Here is a 15,101-nt window from a genome sequence, read left to right as displayed (position 1 = left end):
GGTGGGTTTAATGAGGCCACTATATACTCCTTGATGTAATCTGCTTTTTGATTAATGAATTCTTTTGATCGAAAAAAAAAAATCAGTAATAACTACACCAAAATATTCAAATTTAGTTTAAGGAAATTTCAAATTCAAATTATTTTAAATTTACTTTTGTATTAAATGATGAGGCAGAAATTAATTATCTTTACTTAATTGTTTTAGGTAAATTATAAAGTTATATAGGAAATATAATGAATTTCAAAAAAAAAATTGAATGTTATATTAATAGGAAAGGTAAGAGAGCCAAATATCCTAACCAACTAGAGTACAACAAATTTTGGTTATTTTGTTATAGGGGGGGGCCGTGACCAGTTACCTAATTATGGCCCAATATTTTCCCAATCACTCCACCTTCAACTGTTTGTGCCCACTTACCCAATTCAACAGTGTGATGACTATTCTGGCCTCTGAAAAAAAAAGTAATTACGGTAGTGCCACTACCCACTACCGCACGGCTCGTCAATTATCTCACTCTCTCAAACGTCAAACCGATTCAAAACTCTTCCTCCCTCCATACCCGATTCTCTCTCTCTCTCACACCTCGATACTCACAGTTCGACGGCGACCACGCTTCAAGGACTGGCAATAGTTCTCCCATTTTCCGGCTCCGGAGATATCGAATCAGGTGAAATCTCAATTTCCAACTACCTTTTTCAGATTTCATGTTTTCAGCGGAATCTATTACATAAATCTTCGCTTTAAACTTGTTAATAGCTTCATTTTGGTTCATATATGTAAAATTTGTGATACGAATTTGCAAGTGCAAAAATCTGTGAAGTCTAGGGTTTCTGGTTCATACTAGTGAAATATTGTTATGAATGTTGTTTTTTGATTATAAACTATTAATTGAGTGAAAATGAGGACTGTTTGAAAGCCTATTGTGGAGTCCTAACCATAAAAGATATAACATTATTGCCCCCAATAGACTTTGTATTGGGGGCCAATGATCACTGCTCTATTCATTGAAGTACAAAAATCTACTATTTCAATGTAAATGGAGTGTTTTTTTGTTGGTCTACTGAGGTGCAATAGATAGATTATTGGCTCCCAAAAATGTTTGGACTGTGGTTCATAAATCACCTGTAAATAAGGCTTTGATATGTATTCTGTTTTTTGCGTTTGTTATCTGGTTTTTGAAGTTTGTTAAATAGCAGTAGTCGGTAAATAAAAGGAATCGTGTGGTTTTTGTAGGTCTAGTGGGGGGCTATAGACATATTATTGCCCTCCAATAATGTGGGGCTTTGAGAAGTTATCTGTTGTTTTTGTGTGTAAAGAAGTGCAATAATCTGTGCATCCTAGAAAGTGGTGTAATTTTTTATGGTCTATTGGGGGGCAGTAGTCACATTATTGCCACCCAATAATGTCTTTATTAGGGGTCAGTAATCTTCTCTTCTTGATTATAAAATGTTCATTTTGGTTTTGGTTGTGCTAAAGTGCAATACTCTGTGAATCCTAGAAACTGGTGCAAGTTTTGATGGTATAGTGGGGGGCAGTAGAGACATTATTGTCCACCAATAATGTCTTTTTTAGGGGTCAGAAATCTTCTCTTGACAATTTTAAAATGATCATTTTGGTTTTGTTTCTGCGCAGAATGGGTAGACCGAAATTCACCCTGATGAGTGACTCAGAAGAAGATGTCCAGAGTTCAGAGAGTTCGGATCATGGTACTGAGTCAACGTCTAACCAGCCACTTCAAAAAAAAATAAGACGAAATCAGAAAGAAGAAGCAATAATAGGCAGATGAGATTTCCAATGAAGAATCTGCTGAAGAAGAAGTCAATGAAGATTCAGAACAATCGATTGAAGAAGAATTAGAATCAGAAGGCGAACAGACAATGAAGAGGTTTATAATCAAAACAAGACAACAGCCAAAAAGGAAAACAGTTCAAGAGGAAGAGGATTTAGAAGAAGAAGAAACAAAGAAGAGGAGAAATGTTAAACCGAAGATGAGTAAAGCCAAGAAGCCAAGGAAAGGGACTATTAAGAAGGAAGTGCAGAAGAACGAGGTCCAAAAAGCGAAGATTAAGTGGAAGCAGCAGAAGTGCACACTCAGTTCCTTCTTGAGAGTGATAGATGCACACAAGGAGAGAATACCAGAAGAAACGAAGGAAATATTGAGGGGCACAGATTTTGGTGAAATTATCGAACCATTCTGGCAAGATAAGATAACCGAGATCCAGGTCCACAAGTATGAAGTGGACCTGGAGATAATCATGAGGCACTTTGACTGCATATACTGTTACGTCCCGAATCTTGAATTAACGATTTACTCACTATTTGGACGGTAATTGTCGAATATTTTCAATTTTTACTTTTTATCGATATTTTAGTGGCCCTAAAAGTTGACTTTTTTTTTCGGGTCAAAATTTGAGGAAACGTTCTTTCATGAAAGTTGTAGAGGACTTTAAACCGAGCGCGTGCATATGTGGTGCGTAAAAATTAGACTTAGTATGGGAGAGTTATGGCCAAAAATGTAGAAGTTACTATTCATTGTAATTTATATATATATGGAAGTTACTGTTGGTAGATTTCCATTTTCGGAAATTCTACCCAGCCCCGGTAACTCTCTCTTCTCCTTCCCCCAACCTTTCCTCCCTTTCGGCCCGATTTTTCTCCCTTTGATTTCTTCCCCCTCCGGCCGACCCACGACGAAATCCGGCTATCCCCAAGCTCGTCTCCTTCCTTCCCCTTGTCACATCTGTGGAGGTATTTTGTGGAGATTTGGCCGGAGGAGCTCGATTTTGAGCGGGGAAGGTTACTATAGCAGTTCCCCATTATTGTCGATTTCCAACGATTCCAGCCATCTCCGGTCACCAAACAGGCGTCGAAGGCTCGGTTTTCGACGGAGATCATTTCCCCTAAGGTCTTGCTTTCCAATTCGTTGTGTTGGGGCCGAATCGACAACCTACGGTTCTTGAATTTCTGGGTTATCTTCGCCGGCCGAATTCTACCATTTCCATGTAAAATTTGGATGTGTTGTAGTTGAGAAAATTAATCAGTGGGTTGAGTTGTTGCTATACATGGAATTTGGTAGCTGGTGGTGGAGGTTGGTACCTGCACGTGGGTGCCACGCGCAGCCACTGTTGGTGGCGCATGAGACTATATTTGGCCGGACTTTGACTTCTGTTGTTGAGATAATTAGTCAATTATACATTTAGTTTCATAATTGCAGCTTTAGGATAGAATTAGAGATGGAGTGAGTATGGATTTTGATGTTGTTCAAAGGTGGAATTTGTTAATTGAATTACGAGGAATCCATCCATCGGATTTTCTTGATTCTACCCTAAGGCCCATACATTAAGGGAATGACATTAGTGAAGAAGATTGGTAATTTTGGGCATATAAAGATAATGTTAGGGTTTAGTTTTACTTATCGTAATTTAGTTTCTCATCCTGTAATTATGGGTTTACGAACGTTATATTGTACAGGACGTGAGGAGGATTCCCTCGAGGAGGGTTCGGATCGACGGCAGGCTTAGCCGTACACTGTGAGTGGACTTTTGTTTTTAAATAAGTGATGCATGCATTTATTTACTAAAGTATGTTCTATTTAATTAACATATTACTTTCCGAGCATATGAATTGATTTCAGAGTTTGATTGCGATTTATCTTGTGGATTTGCTTCCAATAATGATTTTTATGAAGTATTTATGATTTATACCGGTTGTGAATTTTGATTATTAAGTTGTTATGCTCGGATTCAAATTTATAATTGATGTTGATTTTCGACGAATTGTTTTCGATGTGATTTCCGGATTTATACTATTTATATTATATTTATATTCGTCGATTTGAGATTTTATTTTCGGAATGAGATTTCGATGGAGTAAATCTCCATATTTATTTATCGACTTTCGATTTTGGCATTGGGAATGCCTTAATGATAACCTAATTATTCTTTTAGCGTGTGGGACACGCTGTTGACTTATACGACTTTTAATGAGTGTATGGGAGTTGTATAATATTGGAGGAAGTTGAAAGATTTGATTTGCTGGGTTGTAATTTATATAAGTGGTTATGTTTGTGTAGTACGATGTTTATACTTGGAAATTTGCGGATTGTTGCTAGGAAGCAGGGTGGCTTCAAGCATAGAAATTTATTATACTTAGAAGTATTTTCAGCAGGTTTAGGGTTGTCCACTTTTAAGGGAAGTTCTGTCGAATTTTCCCGAAAAGTGGGCCCCGCAGGTCCATCTTGGAGTTAGGAGGGTAATTCCGGGGTGGGTCCTGACACATACAACAAGTGGAAGTTTGGTGATGTTGCTATGGAAATAACGGAGGAGGACATCACGGCTTTATTTCACCTTCTGGCTGAGGGAGAGGTATTCAACGTGAACAAGCGGGTGGTTGGGGATAAGATGGAAGACTCCCCAATATTTGGCAGCCCTTTAAAGAAGCAGGCTGTCCTCAGAACAAAGGTGGAATCGAAGCTGGTTACTGAGTTGAAAAAGCCGGCAAAACAGAAAGACGCCCAGAAGATAGCCGTGCTGATAATCAAGTATCTATTTAGCACATTCTTCTTCAGTAGAACTGGAACTCAAATTACATGGGATATGGTAGCCGTATGTGAAAGCATTGGGACCATAAACATGTACAACTGGCCAAGGCTGATTCTGGACTTCTTGATGGAAGGGCTACAAAAGTATAGGAAAAATAGTCCAGCCACAATGAATGGATGCCTTCTCCTCATTTACTACTGGTTCCTTGAGAAGACCAAGGCGAAGACCTGGATACCTGGAAAGGAACAGGAAACTCCGAGATTCATTCGATGGTCGATAAAGGAAATATTTAACCTGGAGCAGCTGTTCAGGAATGTGAACTTGGTCGTGGTGAGGAAAACACAAAAACATTACATGCATGTACATATCTCATTACTACATTGAACTTACTTATATTAAATGTAACAGGATCTAATAAAAGCTGGACTGTGGTCTACGAAACTTGAACTGGAAGACCTCGAGCTGGGTGATGAGGTGCAGGATACACCAAGCTTCGACAACCGGGTGAGTATCATGGTTGAGCTTGTCTACTGCCAATTATTGGGGGGGGGGGGCAATAGAAACATTATTGGGGACCCTGGTTCAGTTATAACTTAAAATTAGGCCTTTGAAGTGAAAACTGATGTTTGTGTGTTTATTTAATACATTGGCTTATGAATCTTTGAAATAGGAACTTTTATGGTGGTCTACTGGGGGGCAATAATTATTGCCCCCCAGTAAACACATTATTGGGGGTCAATAACTTACAGGTTTTGGTTCAATTATTTGCTGGTGCCCCAGGCAAGCCAAGCAGAGGAGGAACAAAATGAAAGGCTGACAGGGAATATCAAAGGACTAATCAGTGAGATGGAGGCAGCCATTGGTGAGACAAAGCTCACCAAAGAAATGGAGGTAAAGCTAGGAAGGCTTGCCAAAGCAAAAGAGGAACTGAATGAGCATAACAGAGATCTATGGTCTAGGCTAAAGGTTGCCAATGAGAGGATTAAAGATCTGGAGAATGAAAAGAGGGCAAAAAATAATCTCATCAGAGCTTTGTACATTAGGCTTGGAAAGGAAAAGGGAGAGGTCCCCCCCACCACAAAGACAGCTTTAGATAGTTCCTTTTACGCCAAAAGTGCCCCTCCTTGATGAAGTTGAGCATGAAAATCCAAACTTTGGACCAAGCATCGGAGAGGAACCCCATTATACAGCAAGTGCGGGACATTCGACAGAGATAATGACGTCAACATTTCCTATCACAATGGAACTACTTGAACAACAAGAAGAAAGCCTAGAACAACCAGAACATCCAGAAGGTGGGAATCAAGAAGAGGAAGAACATTTCGATAACATAATAAGGATGATTGATGAGAAAGAAGTGATGATAGAAGTTGGAAAGGAAAAAGAGAAAGAATGGGCCAAACCCAAACAACAAAGACAAAATAAAACTGTGGAGATACATTTTATAGAGAAGAATGTGAAGACATACAGGAGGGGTGCCAAGAAGGCTAGAGAAGAGGAATGGGAGTACGACACTCCCAACGAAGCAAAAATGAGGAAGAGGACTGCACCTAAGAAAGCTAGAAAAGTGCCGCAGGCCCAGAAAAAAGTGGAGAACAAGATCAAGGGTGTCAACTGCGAGAAACCAACTTGGAAGACACTGAACCCCGAAGTGGCAAGGAACTATCAAGACTTCTTCAACGTTGTTGAGAAAGACACGTAAGTATGTTGGAAATTTTATGATTTAAAATTAAAATATATTTTATTTATTTAAATATTTATTTTGGGGGTTATTTTTATTTTGTGTTTATTTCTATATTATGGTTTAACGGTTTTATGTTTTAAATATATGATTATTATTTGACCGTTATATGGTTAATGAGGCTATTGATGGTATGGTAAGTGTGCCCTATATAAGGGTATGTGGCTATGGTTGGAAGGCATATGGTGAGACATGAAACATGCATATGTGTGGGATTTCAGATTGTCGGCTAATGAGGGTATACATGACGGTATAATCCACCATAATGCAACCACTCTAGCCAAATACCTCTACCAAAGATATTCTTACAAACTATACATATACATACTTTACTTATACACTGTTTTGAGTGCACGGTTGATAAAGGTTCAATGGGGCTTCTTAGCTGCACGACGGAGCTCTAAGAGTTGTTGTATCTTGGGGGAAGTTCGTCATTCAAACCTGTGCAGTAGGGGACGAATCTTCTCTTAGGACAGTGCGCTTGCATGCCTCGACTCGATAAGTTTTCATATTTAAAAATCTATATATTATATTATTTTCTTACTTTATTTCATTTTCTTATTTATATCTCAATTTTTATTTCCCAAGATATTTTCATATTATTTTATTTTAATGTTACAGGAATTCCGTCCCATATTTTTTACAACAATCTAAGAGAAGATTCATAAGGAATCTTTGTTAACTTGTTAATCAAATTTTTCTATATTATTAGTCACCTATTCTGCACTATTTGTTTATACTAATTGTCATTTCTATTTTGCAAGTCTTGTTCCGAACCCGCAGTTAAAAGAAAAGTAATACAAGCATTATGGTCTTGTGCAACTATGGCAAACCGCAACATGTAATCAGGTGTCCTATCATTCAACATCAAGGTTATTACCAGGAAGTATGAAATGGTTTGTCATTAATTCTATTCTAGCTAGTATTCTACTGTCTCTTGTTTATTCTACCATCGGGTATCTAATGTCTATCGTATGAAGCTATCATTCCCTTCATATCTTAGTGACAATTTTGGGTTGTTGAATACATTCATATGTGCATATATGTATATAGACAACTAACCAATTACAATTATTTTGATTGTTAATTGCCGGTTTGTGATTGATGACCATGTGAAAGCCTTGCTTAACTTGTTATATTTCCCACGTATAATACATATTTGTCCATATTCTATTAAGATCTTTCGTACCCACCAGAACTGCTACTATATGGTACTAGTTGAGTAGCAGATATCTTTATTCCATCCACATTGTTACTAAATTTTCATGCATAATATTGGTCACCTGGAAAAATCCTTATCAGTTGCATGATAATACTAATATTTCACTGTAAACTATATATTGCATAATAGTTTGTAGCTACTATAGATTGTATAGGCATATGTTTCTTGCATGCCAACATAATTTGTGTTTAATGGCAATGAGTTCTGTTAGAATATCAGCTTAGCTATTTCTTGTTTTAATTTATTTTGGCAATCAACCAATATTACTGTGAGCAATGACGGTAAAGAAATGAGTTACTATTGAGGTATGTACATCTTAAATATGAGATACTGTTTGAATTATACGAGTTATTATTTCATTGCACTTATGTACATGATAGTAAATCTTTTGTATACTATTGAATATGTCAATAATTTAAATGTAAATGTAATTAACCTAAAGTCTGTTGTAGCTCTTTATATGTTGTCAGTTCAATTACAATGACTTTTGTTTTTTGTTTTGTTTCGAGAAGTTTATATTTCATTGCAGTTACAGGTTATAATCAATGATTATTTATCCTATTTTTTCATACCTAAAATGATCGATGTTACTCCAAATTGTGGTGACAGATAATAATTTTGTCTCATGATTAAATCTTAAGTAATAGTATTTATTGAGTTCCTAAGTTATTGCAGGAAAATAAAATAAAGATGGTAAGTTTTCTTTTACTTTCACAATTTAATTTCTATGTGCATTATGAGATATACAAATGCCCTTTGTGTTAGCCAATGTATACACAAATACAACAGGTTATCTCATAAAAGAGAATGCTCCCGGAATACTTGCAAGTTCAATCTGTAAGAAGTTTGTCATTTTTCTTTAATGAGCCAATAAGTTTTTTATTTATTTCAATAATGGGGTTACTATTTGAAATTTTAACTATGTCATTAGTATGCTTTAATGTTTATTATTAAGACTTTTACATAACTGATTTTGTTATGACTTATGAGTATAATTCTCTTATGAAGAGCATCTATCTTGGTGATGCGGGGTAAGCTCTAGCTATAACTCCTGTAAATATTTATAAACATGTCTTTAAGAACATCTAATATCAAGTAATGTGGGGGTTATGATCTATATTTCTAGTCTTCATTTACTATTTACTTCAATGATATTTTTAAATGCCCTATGCTAATGTGGGGGTAACACTCGCAATGATTTATCTTACATGATCATTAAATAATTAGTGCAGAGTTATAAATTATCTTATTCTCATATGGAGGGAAAACACTCCTGTGAGAATTGTGGTTGATGGTTTATTTGAGGCTTGCAGATAAATTAAAATGCAGGTTTTACGAGCTAAAGGGACAAGCAAGATATGACCAAAGGAAAAATAAAATAAATAAAATATGACATAAGTCATATAAATGCCTCCCGGATGAGGCTCTTATAGTCTCAAAGAGGAGACTATATATATAAAATTGCTGAGGGGGATGTGCTTAAGCCCACACTACTACAAAAACTGCATCACACAACGGTGGAAATCTGTTGTGTGATGTGCACCATGTCTGTCGTCTATCTCGATGTTGTGTGATGAGCACACTCACACAACGGTGAAACACCGTTATCTGAATATCATAGACACAACGCATTGCTTATAACCGTTGCACCAGTTCTGCGCATGCCAATGCCAGAAATTGGATGCGGCGCATTTTCGATGGTGATCAGACAACAGAAGTAAGTACATGCCGTTGTTGGTTAACTTCTCACACAACATAAACATAACACTCAGATAACAGTAGTAAGTACACGCTATTGTTGGTTAACTTGTCACACAACAGAAAAATATGGCGACTGTTGTTGGTTGTTCCTTCACACAACAGGTATCATAAGTAACTGTTGTATGTGTGAGGCTCAGTGTTGAATTCTTCACAAGTCATACAACACATTGTTTTTATACCGTTGGGTGATTTAACATTAGACAACTGATACATATTTGTACGGTTGTGTGAGTACTAATGAGACAACAAAATTTTATAGGGACCGTTGTGTGATTACAAGTTATTTGTTGTGTGATTAACGACATATGCGTATTCATACCCCGTAATTTAATTCACTATTGTTCATGCATTATGGATATTGTACCTGAAATATTTGCACAAATATAATGCTTAATATATATTACGTAATGAAGTACTCTAATTCAAGCGTCTAATGTACCAAAAGAGCTAGCAGCCTTTGTTAATCATCTATACATTCATGTATCCACACCATAAAACCAAAAAAGAAGGCATTCTAGCTAGCTTGATAGCTGCTACATCCTAGCTAACATTGAAAAATAGCAAAAGCTGATACAAACAAATCTTTGCGAGAGAAATATTTGCGACTAAAGTTCTCTCATACTTGCATAGTGTAGTGCTAAGGGAGCTGCACCTAGTGTGTCGGGTGGATGCTCCAGTTCCAAATTCTTTTTCAAAATGATCTATTTGAGCTTACTTGACTTGAGCTGCTCCAACTTTTACACTTCAGCCTCAACCTGCTGAAAGAAAGTTAATACTATTAATTAGCTCAACATATTTCTGCTCCAAATATTGCTATAGATCTATACATATTTATCAATCATCCATACATTCATCTATACCATGTAGCAAAAATAGAAAGCATTCTAGCTAGCTTTGATGGCTGCTGCATTCTAACTAACAATTACATACTTGCAGTATCATGAAAGTGCCTCCTACAGACAAAACAATGACTAAAATTACCTGAACCTACAATCTTGTATGAATTTGTTTTCTTAATTACCTGAACCTACCACTTTCATTTATTCGAGCCAACTCTGCGCCTAAACCTCTTTGAGTCTTGTCACCACCTCACTCATGTTTGGCCTTCCGGTTGACATTTCAGACATACAATCCCTTGCCAACTCAACAGCCTTCCACGCAGAGTTGATTTCAAAGTCTCCTCGTAACTTAGGATCAACAATACTTTTGATATCCCCATTAGAAAGCATGGAGCTAACCCATTGACTTACATGACTATTCACTTGGGCTGTTCTTGATATCACAGGTCGGCTAGTTATTATCTGCAAGAGAACAACTCCAAAGCTATATACATCACTCTTCTCATTCAACCAGCCTGTTATGTGGTACCTGCAAGCCAAATCATTAGACTCTATTATAGAAGTTAAATCAATTGTATATATTTGTTTCAAACTTGAAAGTTTAAAGGCACTATAAGTGTTGAAGATTTTTAATTCTGAACCAGAATTAATGCATAAATACGTGATGAAGGTAGGAACTTACTCAGGGTCAAGGTATCCAGGGGTGCCAGCAACAGCTGTTGACATATGAGTGCCTTCGTCAGTTGAGAACATTCTGGATAGGCCAAAATCAGCCAACTTTGCTTGGAAATTTTCGGCTAACAAAATATTTGGTGTCTTCACATCTCTGTGGATAATAGGTGGCTTACAACCATTGTGAAGATACTCCAGTCCTACATTCCAAATTTTCTCTTTTATTATTGCAAATAGAATAGGAGATCGAGCATTGAATAAATTGAACGGAATAAATCTTCACTGGCTAACCTTGTGCTGCATCAGCCGCTATTCTAAGTCGACTTTCCCAAGTCAAGAGAGTTACATTGCTATCTTCACCTGTTCAGCCAAGATCAGAAAACCAAACTTTGTCTTTAAGATTATAATCAAACTAGGTGGAATCTCATGCACAATGACAAAGCTTTTATTTAATGAGTGACCAAAACCATACCCAAGAGATGCGATTCCAGATTTCCATTGGCCATGTATTCGTAGAGGAGAGCCATGTTCGTTCCTTCATTGCAATATCCAACAAGGCCAGTCAAGTTTCTATGATGAACTCTCATAAGAAGTTTGACCTGCAAATTGAGCGGTCAAGTCATATTTTGTTCCGACATAGGTATAAGTGAGCTCATTAGCTATTCTGCATGGATGAGGTTTTAGGGCATGCGTCTGCTTGAAATTGTTGGTATCCTTGAACTGATGATGGAGAAAGTACTTTCACAGCTACTTGAGTATCATCTACATAGCCATGGTAAACCAGTCCAAATCCACCTTTCCCAAGAATTGTCTGAAAGTTGTTAGTAATTGTCAGCACCTCTGAGTATGTAAATTGTCTCTTCTTGGACTCGAAATTTTCTAATGAATCCATTTGAATGTTGGAATCTGCCACTGCTGTTCCAACTGTGGAGTTAGATCATCAAGAATTTCATTAGCCTATGATGACAACAATTTCTCTCTGTTTACCTAAGAACATGTACTCTAGTCTATAGGTAACCAAACTTTCAACTGTTAGTAATAATTATTACAGCTTTACCTTGTTTTCTTTTTCTTCTCATACTAAAAAATATAACAACTGATGCTACAAACAGAATAGCAAATCCACCAACTGCTGCTATTATTGGAATGAATACATTGTTTTTCTTCTTTTTGCATGAAATTGCTGCACATAAGTTTTCATTTTCTCCGACCCTAGCATGAATAAGGTTGATGCATATCAGTCATGGAAATTTAGTAGACAATATAGTTTTCAATTTGTATAGTAGATCAACAACGCCTAACAATAGAACCTTTTCCACATCAAAGAATATAAGATTATTATTGAAAACAGAAGGAAATACTCTGATCGAATATATTGCATAATGGTTTTGGACAGAAAAAGACCTTAACGATAGTGAACCACTTGTCGATTTTTCGATAAGCATACTTGGAAGTGAACCATTCAGCTTGTTCTTTTCCAAGTTACTGCAGAGATAGAGCAAATTTAGTAACTTATTCTAGATAACCAAGAATCTGCAGAAACAATTAATTCAAATCAAAATACTCACAGGACTTTCAGGTTTGGCAATTTAGTCAGAAACTCAGGTACTGATCCAGTTAAGCTATTGTTAGATAAATCCCTGAATCCAGCCATATACAATTATACATACATTAATTTATAAATTCAGGTACTAATTACTGCGGATATATGTGCATATAAAGTCAGCTAGTGCTAAGTAGTCGAGCTTGGAATACTTACAAAGATTGTAACATGTCAAGATTGGATATATATGAAGTTATCTCTCCTGTCAAGCCGCTCGAGGACAAGTCCCTAATAGCAAGTTTCAAGCAACTTATGAGTGAATCATGTTGACAGCTAGCTAAGTTAAAGCAGTCAGTTAAAAGCATGGTGATGCCTCTAAAAATGAACATATATAAAAGCAAGAAATCTATGACTCTGAAGTACTCCATGGCATTGAGGATCGGTGGCAGTGTTGAATTCTCAGTTTTGAAGAGTAAGAATGTAAAATTTCCTCCTGTTAACGCTGCTGGGCTGTAAATAGTAATTGTACTCAAGTAACTTGGCACTAGAGGTCCATAAAAAAGTTTGTCATTCAGGGTGATATTGAAGGATCTGGACTCGTTGGCTTTCAACTTCTGGATTTCAGCAAAGTGCATGTACACATAGTATTCAGAAGTTGTATCTGGTGGATTCCAACCGATATACATGGGAGTACTAGAGTTCATCGCAGTGCCTGCAGTACTCATTACGTACTAAAGATGCAAGACTTTAGCAAATAATCAAGCATTGTTTTGTTTTGTCTACTGCTATAGAACAATCTATATAGGTTGAGTGAAAGAAACAAAGGACAAGAAAGAAAGAACTCTTAATCTCAAACACTAGAACATGACAATCCAGGATTGTGCAAATGCATTGGCCTTAAATTAAGATCATACCTAAGGCCTTTATTCAATTTCCTAAATGCTAACTCTGAATGCAGTAAGAGCAAGAAATTACAATAACCATAACACACTAACAAATATCAAACGTCAATCAACATACATGTAAACAATTGAAATACGGCCTAATCAAGACAACACACTGACACATTCACCAAGAGCTAAGCCAAACTCCATAAATGCCAATCAAAGCTACAAGATTGATACAAACATCTATATAAAAGACAATCAAAGCTAACTGGCCTCTCTTCCTGGATGGAATGGAACATTAAGTACCCAGTGACATCGACAGCAACAACTCCAGCCAACTATTTCCAAAAAAAAAACCCAAATTAAAAAAATAAGTACTCATGCTCAACTAACAGGGACTAGACTACAGAAAGCAAACAAAAAGAATACAATAAAACACAAAGACCCCAAATTTAAACCACAATCAAGTGATCAACAAACCCAAAACTAGAAACAACCCAATTTGAAATTCTGTTCCAAACCCAGAACCCAATCTCCTTCATAATCGAAAACCCAATCCTAAAAAACACAACTTTAATTGTGCAAACCAAACTTTGACGGGAGTGTAGAGAATGGTGACGAATGAGATATCGGTGGTGAGGAGAAGCTGAGCGGATAAGATGTCGTAGACCTTGCGTATGAAACCCCAACGGAGCTGGTTCTCACTACTGAGGCTAGGGTACAAGACCTCGCCGGACTCGATGTCGACCTAGTTGAGCTCGTCGGTGGTGCTCACCTCTACGCAGTGCATCGTGTTCATGGCTTCTCTCTCTTTTTCTCTCGTTGATGTCGTCCCTCCAACAAGAACGAAAAGCCTTGAATTGATTCAGATCTTTAGCCAGAGAGAGAGACAGAGTGAGGGTAAAGCAAAGCAAAGCTTCGATTACCGATTAGGTAGACGGAGTTGGAGGCAGGTTTGGAGAAGTGAAGAGCGACCCCCAATTCCAACCCTAATTTCTTGCTGGAGAATAAGAACAACTGGTGAATTAGGGCTCCAAGGAGAAGGGTAAATCGGAGTAGAGGATTTGGGTCGATATATCGGGGAATAAAGAATAGAAGAGATCGAGGAGCTGGACTGAGAAAGAGGCTTACGCTCAGCGTTTTGAACAGAGAGAGAGAGAGACCGGCCGGGGGGGGGGGGGGGGGGTTAAGTGATTCTCTCTTCTTCGTTTGTTTTTCTATTCTTTCGGACATATGGGTTTGGTGGTGGACTTCAATTATAATTAGTCCATCCCACAACAGATAGTTAAAAAACTGTTGTAAGAGAGTATGCATAAAATGATATGGGCCAAAGAAGGGAGGGAAATTTGCCGCTGCCTAGCTTTTGGTGGAAGGAATTCAAACCAATTTGAGCCAAAATGAAACCATTGCTGCCGCCTGTGTTCCTCATTCAGACAACAGAATAACAATACATGTTGTACAAGATTTTTCATCTTGCACTAGGTACACCTAGTAGAAATTGTCAAATTGTCACACAACGGAAACAACTAGACTGTTGTACCTTGCAGCATATTTCCACAACAGAACGCGCATAATTCTGTTGTGTGATAAAATTGGTGAAGTTGTCTTCGGAAAGAATTTTGAGTTCAGTGATGGCGGGATATCTGCCTCTAAATTTGTGTCATTCATACAACAGAACATGCATAATTCTGTTGTGTGATAGAACTCTGAAGAAAAAGTTCTCAATTTGATAGCATTCCCACAACAGAACTTTATTAACACCGTTGTACAATGGAGTTCATGTTATCAGACGACAGTAAACTTTTATTCTCTTGTCTGATGGGTGTTGTGTGATGCACTTTTTGTAGTAGTGCCATATGGGAGTCACCTAGGGAGGTAACCCAACTTTTGTG

The 15,101-nt window shown here is 37.3% G+C and overlaps 1 protein-coding gene across 1 annotated transcript; it reads right to left on the bottom strand.

The window, feature by feature from the left end:
- Positions 1-10,329: 10,329 nt before the first annotated feature.
- Positions 10,330-13,047, bottom strand: LOC112184229 (LRR receptor-like serine/threonine-protein kinase IOS1). Its single transcript, XM_024322493.1, has 9 exons — positions 12,539-13,047; positions 12,348-12,419; positions 12,184-12,264; positions 11,837-11,991; positions 11,471-11,703; positions 11,252-11,378; positions 11,071-11,139; positions 10,790-10,979; positions 10,330-10,636 (listed from the first exon to the last, which is right to left on the bottom strand). The coding sequence occupies exons 1-9, from the start codon at positions 13,045-13,047 to the stop codon at positions 10,330-10,332; spliced, it is 1,743 nt and encodes a 580-aa protein (XP_024178261.1).
- Positions 13,048-15,101: the final 2,054 nt, after the last annotated feature.

This window comes from Rosa chinensis, chromosome 2 (assembly GCF_002994745.2).
Source record: "Rosa chinensis cultivar Old Blush chromosome 2, RchiOBHm-V2, whole genome shotgun sequence".
Lineage (NCBI taxonomy): Eukaryota > Viridiplantae > Streptophyta > Magnoliopsida > Rosales > Rosaceae > Rosa > Rosa chinensis.
The sequence above is the reverse complement of the archived record's forward strand: the minus strand, read 5'-3'. Positions and strand labels throughout refer to the sequence as shown.

Coding starts and splice junctions, on each gene's coding strand:
- LOC112184229 (XM_024322493.1), bottom strand. CDS start 13,047: ATGAGTACTGCAGGCACTGCGATGAACTCTAGTACTCCCATGTATATC. Junction 11,379..11,470: donor ACCAACAATTTCAAGCAGAC/GCATGCCCTAAA, acceptor CTCAATTTGCAG/GTCAAACTTCTTATGAGAGT. Junction 11,140..11,251: donor TCTGGAATCGCATCTCTTGG/GTATGGTTTTGG, acceptor TTGGCTGAACAG/GTGAAGATAGCAATGTAACT.